General features: G+C 40.1%; 1 protein-coding gene across 1 annotated transcript in view; it reads left to right on the forward strand.

Moving 5' to 3' along the window:
• The window catches only part of ADGRD1 (adhesion G protein-coupled receptor D1), a 921,219-nt gene that overhangs the window by 757,916 nt on the left and 143,451 nt on the right, over positions 1-19,852 (forward strand). The window contains exon 21 of the mRNA XM_073628314.1: positions 12,997-13,088. Within this exon, the coding sequence (XP_073484415.1) occupies positions 12,997-13,088 (92 nt within the window). The remainder of the gene's footprint in view (positions 1-12,996; positions 13,089-19,852) is intronic.

The raw sequence follows: 19,852 nt of genomic DNA on the forward strand, positions 1-19,852 counted from the left end.
TAGACACAGCATTATCTTTTATATCCTACCAAAACATTAGATATTATATTGTGTTTGTGTGTATGCACTAAAATTTAAGTGTATTTTTTCCTGAAAATCTGCATTTGAGGAAAGCCTGCACAGCAGTTTAAATAGTTTGTTTGGACCTAACTAGCCTATTACAAACTGATGCAGTCAAAAAATATAAGGAGTTTAATACGATGCACTTTTTATTTCTTTTCTGTGCTGGGTTTATCTAATATACAGCTTGCATAGGTGTATAAAATACTCTTCATAGCTTAGTACGGAGACTCAAGGCTTACTTACTGATACAGGAAGGCATTAGGGTAGTTTAATTATTCGTGCACAGTAAATTACAAAGAAATGAGTTATATCGCCTTCATTACCACAGCAATTGGCATGTTTCTTACATAGTATGGAGAGGACACAAAATAATTGGGTAGTACAGCCTTGTCATTGCAGCGTAATGTCCCTAGACTAATTGAAGTTCATTTGCTTCTTATTGTCAAGAGAGAAATTATTTTGGTGTTTCCAGTTCATTAGGTACTGTTCAATAATTATTTGATATGAATGTGGTTTTGTTTGTTGTTCAGGTATGGGTCATAAAAAGCCATGTAGAATGACTGATTTTTATTTCTCTCTTTATTTTTTTATTATATGTTGTATCATTTTCATTTACCTGAAAGATTTTAGAAACACAGCTATTTGCACATTGCCAGTTTAAAAATTACCTCCATAGCACAAACATATTGATTTTAAACATAAAATGTCTTGTTTCAGTATAGATTGAGACAGTTTTACTTCTCCATGGGGGCTTGTTTTTGATCCTTTTACTGATACAGCACTGACATGTTTATTATTACCGTAACCTTATTAATTAGTTTTATCTTACTGCGTTCAGGATCCATCCAATTAATAAGTGTTGTTGACATATTCTCTGTTTCTGTGGCTGACTCACTTGCACTCTTCATCTTGAACTTGCCCTTGTGAATGTATCATCAATCAATGATATACACCACAGCTAGAACACAACATAGATGGACGTGGTCAGCAGGAGGGTAGAAATAAAAAAAGTTTAGAAACAGATGAAAAAGATAACTACGTCACCTTTGTGACCAAACTGGACAAACAGTAATGTAGTCATTTCTAATCATGAAATATAATTATTTTATGTAATAAAGTCTCATACCTGGGGAGTAGGAAGCAGTTGGAATATAAAATAATCCATTCAAAGCGAATGTTATTTACCTAGTTTTCACATTTTTGAGTGACTGTAATGAGCATGAGTACAAAGTATAGCTAAAGGCATTTGTCAGGTCACCTGAGTCCAGGTGACAGATGCACTCCGTGGGAGTCAGGAGTGCATCGCTAAGGTAGTGGACCCTAGGACTGACTGCTGCGGATTGAACCGGGAGGTTCAGGAAGCAGGTCTACTGGATCACTAACACAGATTCCACTGGGAGCTAGAGCATAGATTCCCCAGGGTGTGGAATCTAAAAGCCAGCAGGTGTTCACCAGAGCCTCTAGTGGTGAGGATAGACTGAGCTGCAGTCTGGCTCCAGGTCGTGGCCCCCAGGGTCTCACAGCTCACGCTCACTGTAGACTACAGGAGAAGAGGAAGGAGGCAGCAGGCTGGAACAACAAGGAAAGTAAGGAATAAGCCAAATGTCAGGGCGACTAGCAGACAAGGATAAACATAACACGCCAAAGGTCAGGGTCACAAGCAGACAAGGATAGTTGAGAACAGGTCAAGGTCAGTAACTAGAATCAGACGTAGGAAACACAACAAGTACACACGAAAGCTAACACACAATGGTTGATCAGCAAGATTGCCTTGCAATGCCCAGGTTAATATAGTGTTACTAATTAGAGGCCGGGGTGGAGCTATGCTGAGGGAAGATTATTTAAACAGTCAGGTGAGGGTGGCTAACCTCCAAAGGTGAACACAGGAGGAAAGGTGAGCTGACAGACACACATTACTGCATAACCATGACAGCAATTTTTATATTTTTAGATTCAGTTTTATTTTTTGTATAGAGTGGAGAAGGCATAGAACACTTGTCAGGTTATTATTGCTGTTATATAAAATAATATATATAAAAACTGCGCTCAGGTGAAAAAAAAAAACACAAGGTAATAATATAAGGAAGAAACTGCAAACATATTATGTGATATATACATAATAAAAGGATGCAATACAGAATGTTGCGCTACTTTCCCAACATCAAAGTGCAAGAAATTAGGTGAAAAGATCTCTATAAATGAGAAAATCCAAATATAAGGAAACAAAATCAGTAGGAACACCCAGTAACACACTCAGTAAAAAGTAAGAACACTCACATATAAAGATATAACATAGAACTTGTACACAAAATTCTGACAATTAACCGACAAAATGGCCCCCCGCTGACTACCGGTTAGTGCATGCACCGGCGTGTGTCGCAATGCATAGGGCGGAGCCTGCTGTGACATCATTGCACTAATCGGAAGTCAGCAGGAGGCTATTTTGACAGTTACTTGCCGGAGTTTTGTGTACAAGCGCTATATTACATTTTTATATGAGTATTCCTACTTTTATTAAAGAACGGTTTTAAACTAGTATACACTATAAGGATTTCTCTATTTTTCCTTTGATATGCTAATACCTGGATGGATTTAATATTGTGGAGGTTCTTTGTAGTGTCCCCTTATGGGGCGTACACACGGTCGGACTTTTCGTCTACAAAAGTCCAACGGACGCCGACGGACTAAAGCTGGCTGGTAATCCGATCGTGTGTGGGCTTCTCCGGACTTTCAGCAGACTTTTTCAGCCTCAAATCCGACGGACTTTAGATTTGAAACATGCTTCAAATCTTTACGTCGTAACTACGACGGACCCCGAAATCCGCTCGTCTGTGTGCTAGTCCGACGGACAAAAACCCACGCTAGGGCAGCTATTGGCTACTGGCTATGAACTTCCTTATTTTAGTCCGGTGTACGTCATCACGTACGAATCCGTCGGACTTTTGTGTGGTCGTGTGTAGGCAAGTCCGTTCGTTAGAAAGTCTGCTGCAAGTCCGCCGAAAGTCCGCCGGAAGTCTGTCGGACAGGCTGTCGGACTTTTGTAGACGAAAAGTCCGACCGTGTGTACGCCCCATTACACGTTTTTTTGCTGATGACCACAACTAAGAAGATATCTAGAGGATATTTGTTGTTCTGAGTGTGTCTTGACCTCTCTATAATAAAAAGGCCAAACTGTTCTGGTAAGAGTATTTGGAGGTGTCTGCATGGTGTTTAGATACTTCTATCCCTCAAGAAGCTGAGCTGTTCACCTTTACACTTGCACTATTTGTTTACACGCTTGTTTGACTTTATTTTGGGACTGAATTTGTCATTTTTTTCCTTTTTATTGGACTTTCTCATTTACAGGTTAATTATTGCTGTCTGCGCCTGTGTTAGGGAGATTCACCATCTCTTTTTGTCCTGTTTACTATTATCATGGAGAGTGAACATTAACCATTTCAGCCCCGGAAGGATTTACCCCCTTCCTGACCAGAGCACTTTTTACAATTTGGCACTGCGTCGCTTTAACTGCTAATTGCGCGGTCCTGCAATGCTATACCCAAACGAAATTTGCTTCCTTCTCTTCCCACAAATAGAGCTTTCTTTTGATGGTATTTGATCACCTCTGCGGTTTTAATTTTTTGCGCTATAAATGGAAAATTTAAAAAAAAAATGATATTTTCTACTTTTTGTTATAAAAAAAATCCAATAAACTCAATTTTAGTCATACATTTAGTCCAAAATGTATTCAGCCACATGTCTTTGGTAAAAAAAAAATGTCAATAAGCGTATATTTATTGGTTTGCGCAAAAGTTATAGCGTCTACAAAGTAGGGTACATTTTCTGGAATTTACACAGCTTTTAGTTTATGACTGCCTATCTCATTTCTTGAGGTGCTAAAATGGCAGGGCAGTACAAACCCCCCAAATGACCCCATTTTGGAAAGTAGACACCCCAAGGAAATTGCTGAGAGGCATGTTGAGCCCATTGAATATTCATTTTTTTTGTCCCAAGTGATTGAATAATGACAAAAAAAAAAAAAAATTTAACCTGATGCTGCCTGGGGCGACGCAGACCCTATTTGACCCTAAAACTTAACTTATATCACCACCGGGCGATCAGGGGGATAAACCTTTATTGGGTAATAAACGGCGGGTGCCCTGACACTATAAAAAATAAACTAACTAACCAGCGTCTCCCGTAACAGTTATACGTTGATCACTGGTGAAATGATTAACTAGGGGGCAATCAAGGGGTTAAAACCTGTATTAGGCAGTATATGGGGGTCCCTGACGCTATAAAATGCTGACGGCGAACCTATATATTTACCTCCCTAACTAGCGTCACCAGTGACACTAATACAGCGATCAGAAAAAGGACACTGGCGACGGGGGGTGATCAAGGGGTTAAAACTTTATTAGGGGGGGTTAGGGGGGTACCCTAGACCTAAAGGGGGCTACCACTAACTGCCCTACCACTTATAACTGTCACAAACTGACACCATGCAGTAATCAGAAAAAAGAAAAACTGCTACTGGTGTCACTGTGCCGGGGGGGGGGGGAGATCAGGGGGTGATCAGGGGGTGAAATGTGTGCCTAGTGTGTTTTACTGTATGTGTAGTGTTGTGCACTTACTCAGATGTCTTCTCTCCTCAGCGCCGGAAGGGAAAATACCGACCCGAGGAGAGATGACATCACTTCCTCTGCCGCTGTTTACATTACAGCAGCAGAGGAAGATTTTCATTCGTTGGAAGTGATTGCGAGGGGGTGGTCACGAATGAGTGGTCTCCCCCTCAGCCTGGATTGCTCATCTAATGAAGTCGACCGCCTGGGGAAGCAGATCACGTACCAGGCACGTGATTTTGCCTGCCCGTGCCATTCTGACGCAGTATATCTGCGTTAGGCGGTCGGCAAGTGGTTAAATAAAATCCCATATTTTGGGTTTTCACAAGAACAGAACGAGAGGGGTAATACACTAGATCTGGTAACATTGTGGACAACCAGGGATCCCCTCACTTTGGAGGGATCTTTTCTCACTTCCTGTTTTGGCTATGGCACAGGAAGTGAAAGGAAATCTCTGCAGTGGGACATGACAAAAAAAAATAAAGATGGCAGGGTTTATAAGGATCCCATACTTATGCCTTTACTTAACAACTGGCCATAAACAGCCTTAATACAACAAACAATGCTTCTGGTTTCAGTTTTTGATGAGTAAAATTTAGATTATTGACTTTACCGAAAAATCTGGGCGATTGGGGGAAATTTTGTCATTCGGCAAAAGGGTTGAGTAATTGGAACCACACTTTACAGAGGTGCCTTTTTCTGACAGCTTGTCATTACTTGTATTTGCAAATATACACACTGATATTCTCTGTTTTTAACCTGATATGTTAAACTTACATCTGTAGTGCTGTCTAACTAGAAATTTTGCTGGGTTATTTTTATTTAGCTTGGTATAGATTACTAAAATAAATAGACTGTCTGATATGGGTGGAAAGGCTATAAGACTGATACATTTACTGAAGTGTAAAACTGTTCATTGTTAAAATTAAAACAATACTTAGGTGATCACATATTTTACTGCTTGTCTGCCTTTTACTTTAGAGCAGGTCTCTTCTGAGAATTTCTGCTAAATGCCTCAACAAAAATGAAAGCAACGTACATTATGGGTCATCTCCTGTATTTATAGGTTAGGTATCACTTTTACGGTGACAGCTAGAGAACTAGAAAAGTAAGTAGGAAATGGTGAGCAGCTCTTTCTTGCATGGCAGGTAAACTTTGAAGAGTTCTCTGCTTTATTTAAAGCCCTGTGAACATTGTATTTACTAGAATGATGGTAAGACATCACAAACCCATTGTGATTTGCAGTAAGTATGTGTGCGCCTTTTAATATTTCTCCTTCAGGTTTCAAGAGCTCCATTGTAGTGAAGATAAAAATCAGATATTAAGCTTAAATTTGCTGGTAGAAAGTGAAAATGGATTGTACTTTTGTACTTGTTTTCTTTATATTCTTGGCAGCATTTCTTCTTGATATTCACTGAAATCCAACATACTTATATTCTCCCTCTGATTCAAAGGCAGCAAAGACAGTGAGAGCTGCTTTATATCTTCAAGTATGGCGATGTTTGAAGATATCTCTAGTGCTTTTCAAGGTTATTTTGGCTTCAAATTACATCATATTACAAAATGTATAAGATTTCTGGAGAAGTTTTAGCAATGATCTTTTTTCAGTAACTTTTATTTTTTTTATTTATTTTAGAATACAGTGTGTGTGTGTGTGTGTGTGTGTGTGTGTGTGTGTGTGGGGGGTTTATTGCTCCTGGCAGGTTCTTTTGGCTGTCTGTGACACCACTGCAGAGATGACCCTTTACTCCCTGTCCCTCTGACACCAGGACAACAACACTCTGTCTCTGTGAATTCCTGGTCATTTGTTTTGGAGGTGGTGGTGGTGGGGAATCTCTCAAATGGGAACAAAGTTAACAATAAAAAACAAACAATCTAAGCCACACTATCCAGGATTGAAAGCTGGGCTTTAAATGCATCAGTGGCCAACACATTTCTATTTAGTTTTAGATATTATAAGGAACAGTTTTAAGCCCTTTCAAGATTTAACTCGTATTGTCTCCCTTCTGTGACAATTCACAATTATCATTATCATTAAAACAGAAAATCCACAATTTTACAGTTAACACCAAAACAGGAAATGATGATAAATCTTCTGAAATGAACAACCGTTCCAGTGGCAGCTGTAAAAGAAGGGATTTCCCCTTACTTTGGGGAGATTTGCACTCACTTCCTGTTATGGCTTTAGGACAGAACGTGACAGGAATTCTTCCCATTTGAACACAAACAGCTAAAATCTGAAAGCAAAAATTTGCTTTAAACCTTAACACTTTAAAGTACAATTAAAGGCAAAACTTTTCTTTTAGTTTTGGATAGATTGGAGAGGAATGAGAAAAGCTGTCAGCTTTTAATGTTTTCTGTGCCTCCATTAGGGAGATTCACCCTATTTTTTTTCAGTTTCATTGAAAGTGAAAGTAAAAGAAGGAAAACTGGTTCTGGCGACCTGGGGGCCCAAAGGAGTCTCTTAATTTTCAGAGATTTCCTCTCACTTTCTGTTTTAGCTATGGGACAGGAAGTGAAAAGAAATCTCCCCAACAGGACACAGATGGCAAAAAATAAATGGACAGGGGTTATGACCCTCCCTTACTCTATCCAAAAAAAAAAGTTTTGCTCATAGTTCTGCTTTAAACCTACTACTGTACTATTTTTTTTTTAAGTTATTCCCTATTGTTAGGTGCATGTCCAACTATCATCTAATGTCGTGTCATGGAATTTTCCCTAGGGGTGAGGAACATTGGGAGGTTTTGTTTACCAGCAAAAATCAAAAATCAGTTCTGCTGAGACACTGTGTATACATGGATTGTACTTCTTACCCAACTACTGTATCCCATTTCATGTATGCTTGGAAAGCTTGTGACTGTATGTTAGATATACAGTCACAATATATTCTTTATTAAAAAATAAAAAAAGAATGTCCCCCCCGGTGTAGATCCATCGTCAATCATGATGCCTGCCGCACCACTGGACCCAAAAAAAACCCAGTTCCGCCCGGGAGAGCGGTTGTCCACCAAATGCCTGCTTCGTCATTTGACAGTTCTTAAATAGGTAAGGGACGGAACCACCTGGAGGCCCCACCAACTTGTGATGTCACCAACTGATGCGTGCTGGGTAGGTGACGTCACAAGAGGGTGGTGCCATCAGGTGGCATTGCCAGGTGGCTCCGCCCCTTACCTAAATAAGAACTGTGAAATGGGGAGCCTGCAGTAGGCGGTTAGCCTTCATTGATGGCAGAGCATTTATTTTTAATGAAACTACAGCAAGTTGGGACTTTAAATGAGGCATGTTCAGTGTGGCCAAAGGATGAGTCAATAATAAAAATATGTATGTATTTAGATGTACAAAGTCCCATACAGATTAAAGTACAAGGGGGGATTTAGATGTTGATAAAAAACAATGAATAAATAGTTTGGGCTCCATTCTATTGATACAAAAGGAAAACCAAAATCCAAAAACAGATACAGAGTGTGTGAGAGAAGTGCTGCCATGCTATATTGGGGGACATTGTTTTTTTATTTTTTTTACATTATTTTAATAAAGGACTTGTCAAAAACCGTCTACTGTTTTTCTTTTTTTTTGACACTTTTTTTGGTGAATGAGTAGGTGTACAATGTACCCCATATCTTTTTACATGGGGAGGTCTTTGAATTCGATAAGCCCCCTGCCTGCAGACCACCACCCAGGGTTTTTGGCAAGAGGCCCTTGTCCCCCGTCCCCTCCATGTTGAGGGCACGTGGCCTGGTATGGTTCAGGAGGGGGGGACACTCACTCGTCCACCCCCTTTCCTGGTCTGCAAGGCCATATAAGGCTTCTATGAGCCTTTATCCTCAATGCTTGAAGAAGGCGCGCCTGTAATACACAGTGCGCATGCGCCGAAACATCATCGCACTGCTTGTGACGTCACCGCGTTGGAGGCCTGCGTTCCACTACTCACTCGAGCCAAGCCTCGTTTTCACCCCTGGGATGGAGCTCACACTACCTGCTGGACGGGACTGTCTCCCCTCTCTCCCATGGACATGATTTGTTTTACAGGCACTCACGCTGCAACATCACCACTCAAGGAAATCTGTGCTCTACCTTGTAAGTGGACATATTCCCTTTGTATAATAAAGTCTTTTAACTGATTCTGACCCGGAGGCGCTTCTCTTTTGCTTAGGCCTGCAAGGCTGCATGCTCATATAAGGGTCTGGTATTGATTTTGGGGGAGACCCCACGACATTTTTTTGTGTCTTTTTTTTTAAATAGCCAGGCCGGCAATTGCAACCACGAGTCAATTTAAATGTGATTTGACAACTTTTTTGTATTTAGAAATGTAATTTTTGCTGCAGCAGGTTCTCTACATGGTAGAGATGCGCCACTTTACAGGTAGACTAAGGGGACCCCCCCCCAGGCACTATATTTACAGGAATTTTTTATTTTTATTGTTTCACTTTAAGTGAAACAATAAAAATGACCGCCCCCCTCCTGAACCACACCAGGCCACATGCCCTCAACATGGGGGGATGGGTGCTTTGGGGCAGTGGGGATTCTGCCCCCCCACCCCAAAGCACCTTGTCCCCATATTGATGGGAACATGGGCCTCTTCCCAACAACCCTGGGTGGTGGTTGTGGAGGTCTGTGGGCAGGGGGGCTTATCGAAAGCCCCCTTTAACAAAGCCCCCCTATGTGAATGAGTATGGGATACATTGCACTAAAAAACGTAGGCATTTTTTGACAGGTAAAGGACGGAGAGGAGGCTCCACCTGAGTGTAGTATTAAAGCATCAGTATTAATTCTATAAGGTTAAAAACACTTACCAGATGTAAGGCACATTCACGCTTATCAAATGGGCATCAGTCCCGTGGTTATAGCTGCCCTGTAGACTCCTCTGGTGGCCCGAATGGCTGGATGGAAGATGTCAGAAGGAAAGGACACCTCAGGGCTGATAACCATTTGATAAACATGAATATACCTTACATCTTGTAAGTATTTTTAATCTTATGAAATAAATGCTTTAATACTACACTACTACCTCTCAGGATGGCTGCTCCTACACATATTTTTTATAATAGTTTACACTTCTGGACTCATAGACTTGCGCGGACCAGTCAAGGTCCAGAAAGACATGGATGAGCAAGTTTGGGATGGAGGAACTTGACTGGCCTGCACAAAGTCCTGACCTCAACCCAATAGAACACCTTTGGGATGAATTAGAGCAGAGACTGTGAGCCAGGCCTTCTATGTCTGTGCCTGACCTCATAAATGCACTTCTGGAAGAATGGTCAAACCTTCACATAGGTAAACTCCAAAACCTAGCAGGCCCAGCAGCCTATCTGGACGATATAGTGGTACATAGCACTGACTGGGAGTCTCACTTGCCCCATGTCCAGGCTGTCCTTGATTTGTGCCTCTTCAAAGAAGGTCTTATGATGAATCAAACAAAAATGTGCCATTGGTTTAGAAGAAGCCAGGTATTTGGGCTACACTATTGGCTGTGAAGTCATTAAACCCCAGTTGAATAAAGTAGAAGCCATCCAAGAGTGGCCACGTCCTGCAAACAAGAAGATCTTGGGATCGCGGGGTATTATAGAAGGTTTATCCCGAATGCAACTATAACTGCCCCAATGACAGACCTTACGAAAGGGAAAGACTCCGTGATGGTGAAATGGTCCCCAGTAGCAGAGGAATCTTTCCAAGTACTCCTGAAGAAGGCTCTTTGTGCATAGCCAGTGCTGTACTCCCCCGAGTTCTCCAAAAATTTTTTGGTTCGTAGGTATCGGGGCAGTATTGTCACAGGTACACAATGGGGAAGAACACCCTGTGGTGTACCTAAGCAGAAAGCTCAATGACCATGAGAAAAAGTATGCAGTCATTGAAAAGGAATGTTTAGCCATAAAGTGGGCCTTGGACACGCTAAGGTACTATTTGTTAGGGCGCCAGTTTGATTTAATAACTGACCATGCTCCTCTGAAATGGATGGCCCAAAAGAAGGAGATTAATAGGCGGGTGAACCGGTGGTTTTTGGCTCTACAGGATTACTCCTTCACAGTAAAGCAGCAGTGTACTTGTATCTACCTCAGTTTCTGTGCTTTTGCTATGGATCCCATAATGAGCATATGTGAGAAATTAAAAAAGCCAGATATTAAATTTCATGCAACTATGTTTGATCAAGTTGGGGGTCACGCTCAATGTTGGGGTCATCTGGTTCAAATCTAACAACATATAGGTCAAATTCCAATTCTACTTTGGCTAACAGCAATGCTAGTGGTGTATTGGATTGGATCATGGGCTCATTAGGGGTATATAAATGGTCTATGAAGCATTGCAAGCAATTACAAGTTTTAAAATATTTTTTTAGTGGTTTTTCATCATTTGCTCTTATTTTTAAGTTTTGTAATGTAAAAAATAGGGCACCTTTAAAAACACTTCTAAATGAAGCGGCTGAAATGTTGGAAACTTTGGCGTCTAAACTAATTTTTTTGCCTTCAAAGAAAAGCCTCTAAATGCAACTGCCTAAAAACAACATTAAACGAACCTGTGTGCATGTACACATAAGATAACATTGGATGTGTTCAGGGGCAGCTGAGAAAAGCATCCAACTGCCTCTGAATGTCCGTTTACCAGTAGCAGTGTACATGAGGCCTTATCATCTCTCCAGCAAGTGTCAGCAGCTGCTCCTTGGTGACAGGAGTGAAATCATGATCACTCACTGTCAGTGAGGAGTGACTCCAGGACTGTGCCTGACCGGCCCTCTGAGCCATCGGCCCACCGGGAAACTCGCGGTAATCCCAATAGCCAGTACAAGCCTGAGTGCAACTGATTTCAGGCTATGATTTTGGGTGAAATCAGCTGATTGCCTGTGTCCACACAGTCTGTGTACTGTGAACAGCAATGTGGCTGTTGTTTCTCCCTGAAAAGCACGTAAGAAAAAAGGCAGATAGTAAAGTAAAAGCAATGTACATTACACACATTACACATTGTTAGGTATACAATTAACCCCCTAGATGTTAACCCTTCCCAGCCAGTGTCATTAGTACAGTGTCAGTGTACAGTATTATCACTGATCACTGTATTAGTGTCACTTGCAACCTCAGTGACAGTTAGTGACCCTCCCGGCCAGTGTTTGTAAGGGCCAGATTTCTATTTCTCGACACAGTCCCACTATAAGTAATTGATCAGTACCAGTATATAACATCATGGCCACGCAAATACCAGTATATATATATATAGATATATATATATATATATCTATATATATATATATATATATATATATCTATATATATATATATCATAGATGGTAGCCCTGTTAATTTTGTCAACGGAAATATTTTTGTCATAGTTTTCATCAGCTGCATGTTTTCAATGACATAAACTAAAAAAAAAAATTAAGTTTCAAATCAGATGACTAAAATACAATTAAAACTAAAATTGCATTTTAGTCAAAAGACTATGGTTAAAACTAAATCAAAATCTTACATCAAAATGAACAGTGGACAAAAAAAAAATTCTTGTTAGTTTATGAAACTTGGTTTTATTTATATTACTTGAGACTTCTGTTTGCCAAAATGCAGTATTTTTGTTTGTTTATGATACTGCAGATTTTAGTCGACTAAAATACGACTAAGACTAAAACTAAAACAATTCAGATGACTAAAATACTACTAAAACTAAAATGGCTTTTTAGTCAAAAGACTATTACTAAAACTAAATCAAAATTTGACATCAAAATTAACACTGGTTTGTAGACACTATAACTTTTGCAAAAAAACTATTTATATACACTTATTAGGATTTTTTTTTTTTTTTTTTTTTTTACCAAAGGCATGTAGCAAGATATATTTTGGCCTAAATTTATGAAGAAATTCATTTTTTTTTGTTTGTTTGTTTTTTTTTTTTAATTGGATAAGTTTTATAACAGAAAGGAAAAAATATTGTTTTTAAAAATATATATATTTTTTCATTTATATAATAAAAAATAAAAAACCCAGTGGTGTTCAAATACCAACAAAAGAAATCTCTATTTGTGTGAAAAAAATTAATTACAATTTATTTTATTATTATTTCTTGACCGCGCAATTACCAGTGCTGAATAGCAAAATATGCACTGGTCATGTTGGGAGTTAAACCTTCCAGAGGTCAATTGGTTAATAAAGGAAAACGTTTGTTTGAACCAGCTTAGTTCAAATTAACTATTTACAATTGAATGGAACTTGGACTCAAGCTACAATTTCACATTGTTTACTACTTTAGTAAGTGATCTCCAGACTTTTAGACTTTCATTCTTATCATCAAGTAATATATAGCCATCAAAACATCACAATACTTAATATGGTTTTCTCTCCTTTGTTACCAGGTGAATATTGGTATACTCATTGCAGTAACCAGGATAATATCCAGAATTAGTGCTGACAACTACAAAGTTCACAGAGATGCAAACGCATTCAAGTAAGCAATATTTATGATGTGAAGCTTGGGTGGACACAGGGATAATAATTCTAATGAAGACATGTGCTTTTTTAACATATACAATAAAAGTCAACAACCTTTTTTTTAATTTACTAGTCAGTTTAACATGGAAGATGCTGCAGTTTTAAAGTCCATGTAAAACCTAATCATGAACGTCTTATAGTTGCTTTATTTTTGGTCTGTTATACTATATATACAATTGAAAAGGTTTTGTTCTGTTCAATAGGTGCCAAAAAATGTTTAGATCCTGACAGAAATCCAATCAACTAATAACTTCCTGTCTGTCCTGTGCTCTTATTATTTACATTTTCCCCAGCTATCTATATGGACTACAAAATGCTTCTTCTCTGTGTTTTTGAAAAGAGTGCCTTCACTATAAAAAGGTGGACTTCCTGCAGCTATATTGTCAGCGTGTGTTAGAACTAAGTGTGTGTTTAGGGAGAGCCTAGGGAGAGATATAGTGCTGTATAGTGTACTATACTGTGGATTGCAGTCTAGTGGGTTACTTACACTTGTGTCTCCCTCTCTGTCTTGCTAGTCTCGGAGTCACTCCTTTGCAGATTTAAAAAAAAAAAAAATATTATGGTATTTTTTTTTAGTTAACATTTTTCTATTTTATTTCATACTAGGGCTAAATAAATAAATATATGACTACATAAATTTAAATAGTAGGCTTTAATCTTGGGTGGATAGTCTTTTCGTGTTTACTCACACACTTTTTTGGGGTATACAGCATAAACGTGTTGCCGAACAATTCTTATGCCGCGTACACACGGTCAGATTTTCCGATGGGAAATGTTGGATGTGAGCTTGTTGTCAGAAAGTCCGACTGTGTGTGTGCTCTATCGAACATTTGCTGTCGGACTTTCCGCCAACAAATGTTTGCTAGCAGGTTCTCAAATATTCCACCAACAAAAGTTTGTTGTCGGAAAGTCAGATCGTGTGTACACAAGTCCGCGCACAAAAGTTCATGCATGTTCGGAATCAAGTACGAGCCAGGAGCGCTCAGTCTTGTAAAACTAGCATTCGTAATGGAGATAGCACGTTCGTCACCCTGCCAATTTTGAAATCTCTCAATGCAGTGCATTCTCTTCTTCTTTATAATGCTATAATAATGAAGTTGCTTTGCTGCTGATATTCACAGAGTTCTGACAAACGGATTTATTATTATTTCTCGTAATCTCCTGAATAATCTTATTTTATTTTTTTTCTTGTGATCTCCATATTATTGTTTTTTTTTTGCCAAGTATTTGTCCAAGCAAAACTTAGGGGTCATAACAAAATAAAGAGGAAGGCAACGCTGGAGAAACAGTTGGAATTGGTGAAGCCTTTGTACCCCAGGGCAGACATCAATTATTTCACTGTCAAAATTGTTAACCTGAGTTAATTTAATAGGGAGCACAATATGGTCCAGGACTCCGAGAGGTCGGGAGCAGCAGCAGATGACAAATATGTCCCGATACTCAGTCCGACGTAGTACCACAGCCTAGGTACATATACGTCATCTGCTGGTGCTCCTGATCTCGTGGAATCCTGGACCTTTTTGCGCTGTCCCTATTATATATGCTCCTCAGGCTACTAATTTTGGCCTTCAGATAGTTGATGTTTGCCGTGGGATACACAGGCTTCACCAATTTCAACAGTTTCTCCAGCACTGCCTTCCTCTTTTGCTTGTTGCAGTTTTCTCTGCATGTCACTTGCCAGAGTCATGGCAGCTCCCTGTACATGTCAAGGAATTTGGGCAGGAAGTCTGGGTCAGTGATTTTATCCACCATTTTAGCTGCAAGACACAACACAAGACAAACCCTAATGTCAGGCTAAACTCTGTCCCAATATAGACCTCAATCTTTAAGCAGTATAGGCCACTAACCACTGATGCCCCAAGTTAAAATTTTACCTTCAATTGCACGATCGGCGCTTACGATCCTCCGTCCTCCACTCACAGATCGTACGTACGACTCCCGCGTGTTATGCTTTATATACACCATGCACATGCATGAAACTCTGTCCCTGTCCTTCTTTCTAGTGTATTCCCTGCCTCTTCTCTTTTGGGGCAGTGGGAGAACACATGGCAGAGACATAGTAGGTATGTGCAGAGAGCAGCAACGATGAGGAAAGCCCAGAGCAAAGCAGTTCCAGATCCAGGACAAGCTATAAGGCCTCAAATGTGTCCTTTGTAGAGATGGTGGAGATGGTGGACATCTTGAAGAGGGCAGACTATGATGGGAAGTATTGACTGTACAGCAACTTTAATGTGAGAAAGGCCAAGATCATGGCTAAAGTTGTGAGAAGTCTGCACAGGAATTTTGTGGTACGACGATCCAAGGAGCAATTGAGGAAACTCTGGTCAGACCTGAAATTGAGGGAGCACGATCAGTATAGAAAGATCAGGAAAGTGCTTCAAAAAAGTAAGTATTTGTCGTGTGTTCCAATTATTATTATTACTTTCGTGCTGGTCCATGTGCTTTTCTTTACTGTTGTACAGTTTAAAATGGCAAGTTTGAGGTTTGTGGGCACAGCAATCGTTCATATTAAACATCGTTCGTTCGACCACTAATACGACATTTTTGGCAGATGCAGGTTAACTACATTTGTTCATGCCTATTTGTATTAAAATAAGTTTATTACATTGTTGTCTAGATGTGTTTGTAACTATAATGAAATGGAAATTCGATTCAGTTTAAGAAGAGGACACTTAGCAGCTGTTTACACATCTGGACGCAGGAGCACTAGTGTGGGACCCCAGAACAACCTTTTTATGGTGTCCCATGCAGGTGCTCCAGTGGATACTAGGGGTCTCTCCATGTGTGAAACTATAACAAAACAGGTAAGTATTCCAGATTTTGAAAGGGAAAAAAATCATGTCTTCAGCTTGGAACTCGGCCAAAACAGACAATTTGACAACACTTACAAGCAATGTTTCATATTACTATTGCTAGCCTCAAATATCTGTCTGCTAAGTATACCTTTTTTGTATTCACATAGGGGAGAAAAGAATCAGGAAATCTGAGGACACCAGGAACCCCACACCTCCTGAAGAAGGAGAACAACTCAGCAGACAACCTGATGATGTGGATGCAGACGTTCAGGAAGTGGTCGAAATGGTGACCACAACAGGTCAGTGTCTGAGACCACAGCTTCAGGTAATAGATGTATGCCTGCATATTTATAATACATGATGTGTTTTTTTATTTTTAGGTGATGTGGCTGTTGAGGAAGAAGAAACTCACTTCAACAGTGCAAGTGCACAAGTCCTCATAAAGTGAGATAATGGTGTGCAATTGGTGTTTAGAGAAGGTCAAGCAAAACATCAATGATGTTCAAAAAAGACTGACCAACATCACTGATGTTTTAGCCAAAATCTAAAACCACTAAAAAATTTAAATGTTGTCATTATTGTTTTTAGTTTTTTAAAAGTTTTAGAGTAATTGCAAAGCCAAATTTTGAAGATGCACACAGTGTGTCAACATGTGCTATCTGCCATCATGGGATATCAATGTATGCGTTTTGTGGGTGCAACCACTTCCTCGCAATGAAAGTAGGTGAGAGGAAGGGGTTGCACCTCAAAAACACGTCCATTGATCCCCCATGATGGGATATAGCACATGTTGACACACTGTGGCTTATTTCAAAAAAGCAAAACCACTTTGCACTACAAGTGCAATGCAAGTGCACTTGTAGGGCAAGTGGATTGTCCTTTCTGAAATGAGGCCCAGTGTGTCAACATGTGCTAGCTCACATCATGAGGGATCAATGGACGTGTTTTGGGGGTGCAACCCCTTCCTCTCACCTACTAGTTGCGAGGAAGGGGTTGCACCCACAAAATGCGTACATTGATATCCCATGAAGAAAGATAGCACATTAACACACGGTGTGTTTTGTGGCTTTAGAAAAACAGATGTAGGGAAAAGAAACACATTTTAGGCATGGGCTCATGATGGAAATCCACATTCTGAGTCCCAGTTTGTGTGCATCTTCAAAATTTGGCTTTTACAGGGGTGAGATCACCCCATCTGATGAAGGCAAAATCAGTTGAAAGCAAAATCAAAGTTGAACTTTGTAAGTTCCTGAGTTGGGGATGTGGATGTTATGTTTTTAAACATGCCTGTTTAGCCACAAAAAAGGCTACTACTGTCAAACATACATGTTATACAACAAAGATGTTGGTTTGTTTAAAAACCCTTTTATAATGCACATGTGAATGTGCTTGGAGTAAAATGTTTTATAATCAACAATGTGTGGCTTCTTCTTTGAAATGCTCAATACCATTTTTTTTAGTAAGTTGGTGTAGTTACAGGGACATCCACTTTGCACTACAAGTGCACTTTGAGGAAAGTGGATTTGCCTTTAGTAAATAACCCCCACTGTGCTGTTAAATTTGCCAAAATCAGGCCATTTTAGGGACTACAAGCAATTAATTCATGGAGTTTCAAAGCATGATTATTTTTATCATTAATGCATTACATACATTAACAACAAAAACATTGTGTGTGTGTGTGTGTAGCAGACCCATAGCACAACAGAACATAATAGTTAGCTGAAGAAGAGATTGTCACCTCATGTATCAAATAAGTTACGTTTGCACTATTGAAGAAAATGGCAAAAAATAAAAGGCCACTGGAGAACCTAGGAGACAGATAAACACAAGCAGAAAATCAAATGAAATATGAGTTTAGTTTTTCACAAAAAAATTATTAGAAACATTTTACAGATTTTCTGGCATATCAATTGCCCCCCTATCCATGAAATACTCAAGATATCTTTGTCGTACTTCATGGGCGCTTTGGGGGGGCAAGCCAGGACAGCCAGCTTCAAGTGCTGTCATCATTTCTTCCTGTGAGCCAACCTCAGTCGCAACTGAGGCCAGATAGTTGGCTGCATTTTTACGCATAAAATTACGCAAAATGCAGCAGCATAAAATAATATGGTTCAGTTTGTATTCGGCCATATTTATGGCCGTTAGAAAAAGACGGAACCGGCTGGCCATTATGCCAAAGGCATTTTCCACCACTCTTCTGGCACAAGCCAGCCGGTAATTAAAAACCCTCTGGTCCGGGTTCTCATGGGGAACAGCCTCATCAAATGCTCCCCCAGCGCAAAAGCCTAATCCGCCACAAAGACAAACGGGAGGCCTGCCATGTTATCCGCTGGAGGAGGCAATCCCAAGCTGCCATTCTGGAGACGCCTGTAGAATTCAGTCTGGGCAATGACTCCTCCATCCGACATACGGCCATTCTTCCCCACGTCCAGATACAGAAACTCATAAGTCACCGACACCACCGCCTACAACACGATACTACTGTACCCCTTGTAGCTGTAGTAGTATGACCCTGAGTTGGGGGGTGGGACGATCCAGGTGTGTTTCACATCTATTGCACCACCACAGTTGGGAAAGTCCCACTACTGTACTGATTGGGAGGCCACAGTCTACCATTCCTGTGGGTTGGAAGGAAACTGTGCAGTCAAACAAGAAAAAAAGATTAATACTTTTGCACATAACATTGCAAGCAGATTAGACACAAACATTCTTGGCCAACATAAGTATAACATTTATTTAAATGAGTATTTAAAGTCAAAAGTATAAGATCCACTTATCAGATTCCTCACCCCCTCTGATGGCCCATTGTAAACATTTTAGGGTGGGGGGAGATGTTTTGGACAGGTAACCATCTCCACTTCATTGAGAGCTGAATGCATAAATAATGTGTGTTACTTTGGCCAGCCGCTCCTTACTTACACTATTGGCAGCCCACTGGACAGGTAAGAAGTGTCATAATACAAAAATATGAATACACACTGTCCAAATTGAATACATTCTGCAATTACCTATCAAGATAATAGGAGAACAAAGCTTTAAACAGTACCATTTGAAAGTATTCAGGCAGGCACTTGCACTACATGCTTTGGTGAATTCATCCATAAATATGAACACAAAGAAGGTAGGTATAGTGTGTATGGGTTTGGCAAAGTCAGCAGATAGAGTATTGGTATCGGTTGACTTAACGTTTGGGGGGGGGGGGAGGGTTCAAAATGAGTTTTGGCCCCCCAAAAAAGCCTCTTGCACTATGCATGAATTTAAAGACAAAAATAACATTTGGACACATTTTAGGGGGTGTTTAGGGTAAGCACTACAATGGAGCTGACAAAATATATTGTTAAGTGACTAGGCTAGGTGTGTATGGGCCCAGGATAGCGTGCTGGGGAGGTTTGCGAAGGCAAATATGCATGAAGGACAAAAAAGGAGCATTAAAAGCTTACAGCATGCATGAGGACAAAGAGGGCATTCACAGCATATTACAGTCATGGTAATTATGGAATGATGAAATAAATACAATACATTAGCAAACATTAAATACATAGAATGTAATGTTAAAGGATAAAACTTACCTTAATATAGTCCTTCTGCAGGACCTGAATGATGGCAGAACAGGTCTCTGCAATAATGATTCCCAGAGCCTGGGGGAGTTCCCATTCGTAAACTTAATATCCAGGAGACTTCTCCCAGTTGCCAAGTACTGCAAGGTGGCGATGAGCCTTTGCTCGGGAGTGATGGCTTGCAGCATGCAGGTGTCCTGCTTGGTAATATAGGGGTAAGCAAAGCCAACAGACGGTGAAAAACGGGGTCCGTCATCCCGAGATAGTTCCTGAAATCGTCAGGATTATTCTTCTGGAGCTCCCGCAGCAAAGGCATATGAGAGAATTGGTCACGATTAAGTAACCAATTCTTGGTCCATGAACTCCTC

The sequence above is a fragment of the Aquarana catesbeiana genome, linkage group LG01 (assembly GCF_042186555.1).
Source record: "Aquarana catesbeiana isolate 2022-GZ linkage group LG01, ASM4218655v1, whole genome shotgun sequence".
NCBI classification, from domain to species: domain Eukaryota; kingdom Metazoa; phylum Chordata; class Amphibia; order Anura; family Ranidae; genus Aquarana; species Aquarana catesbeiana.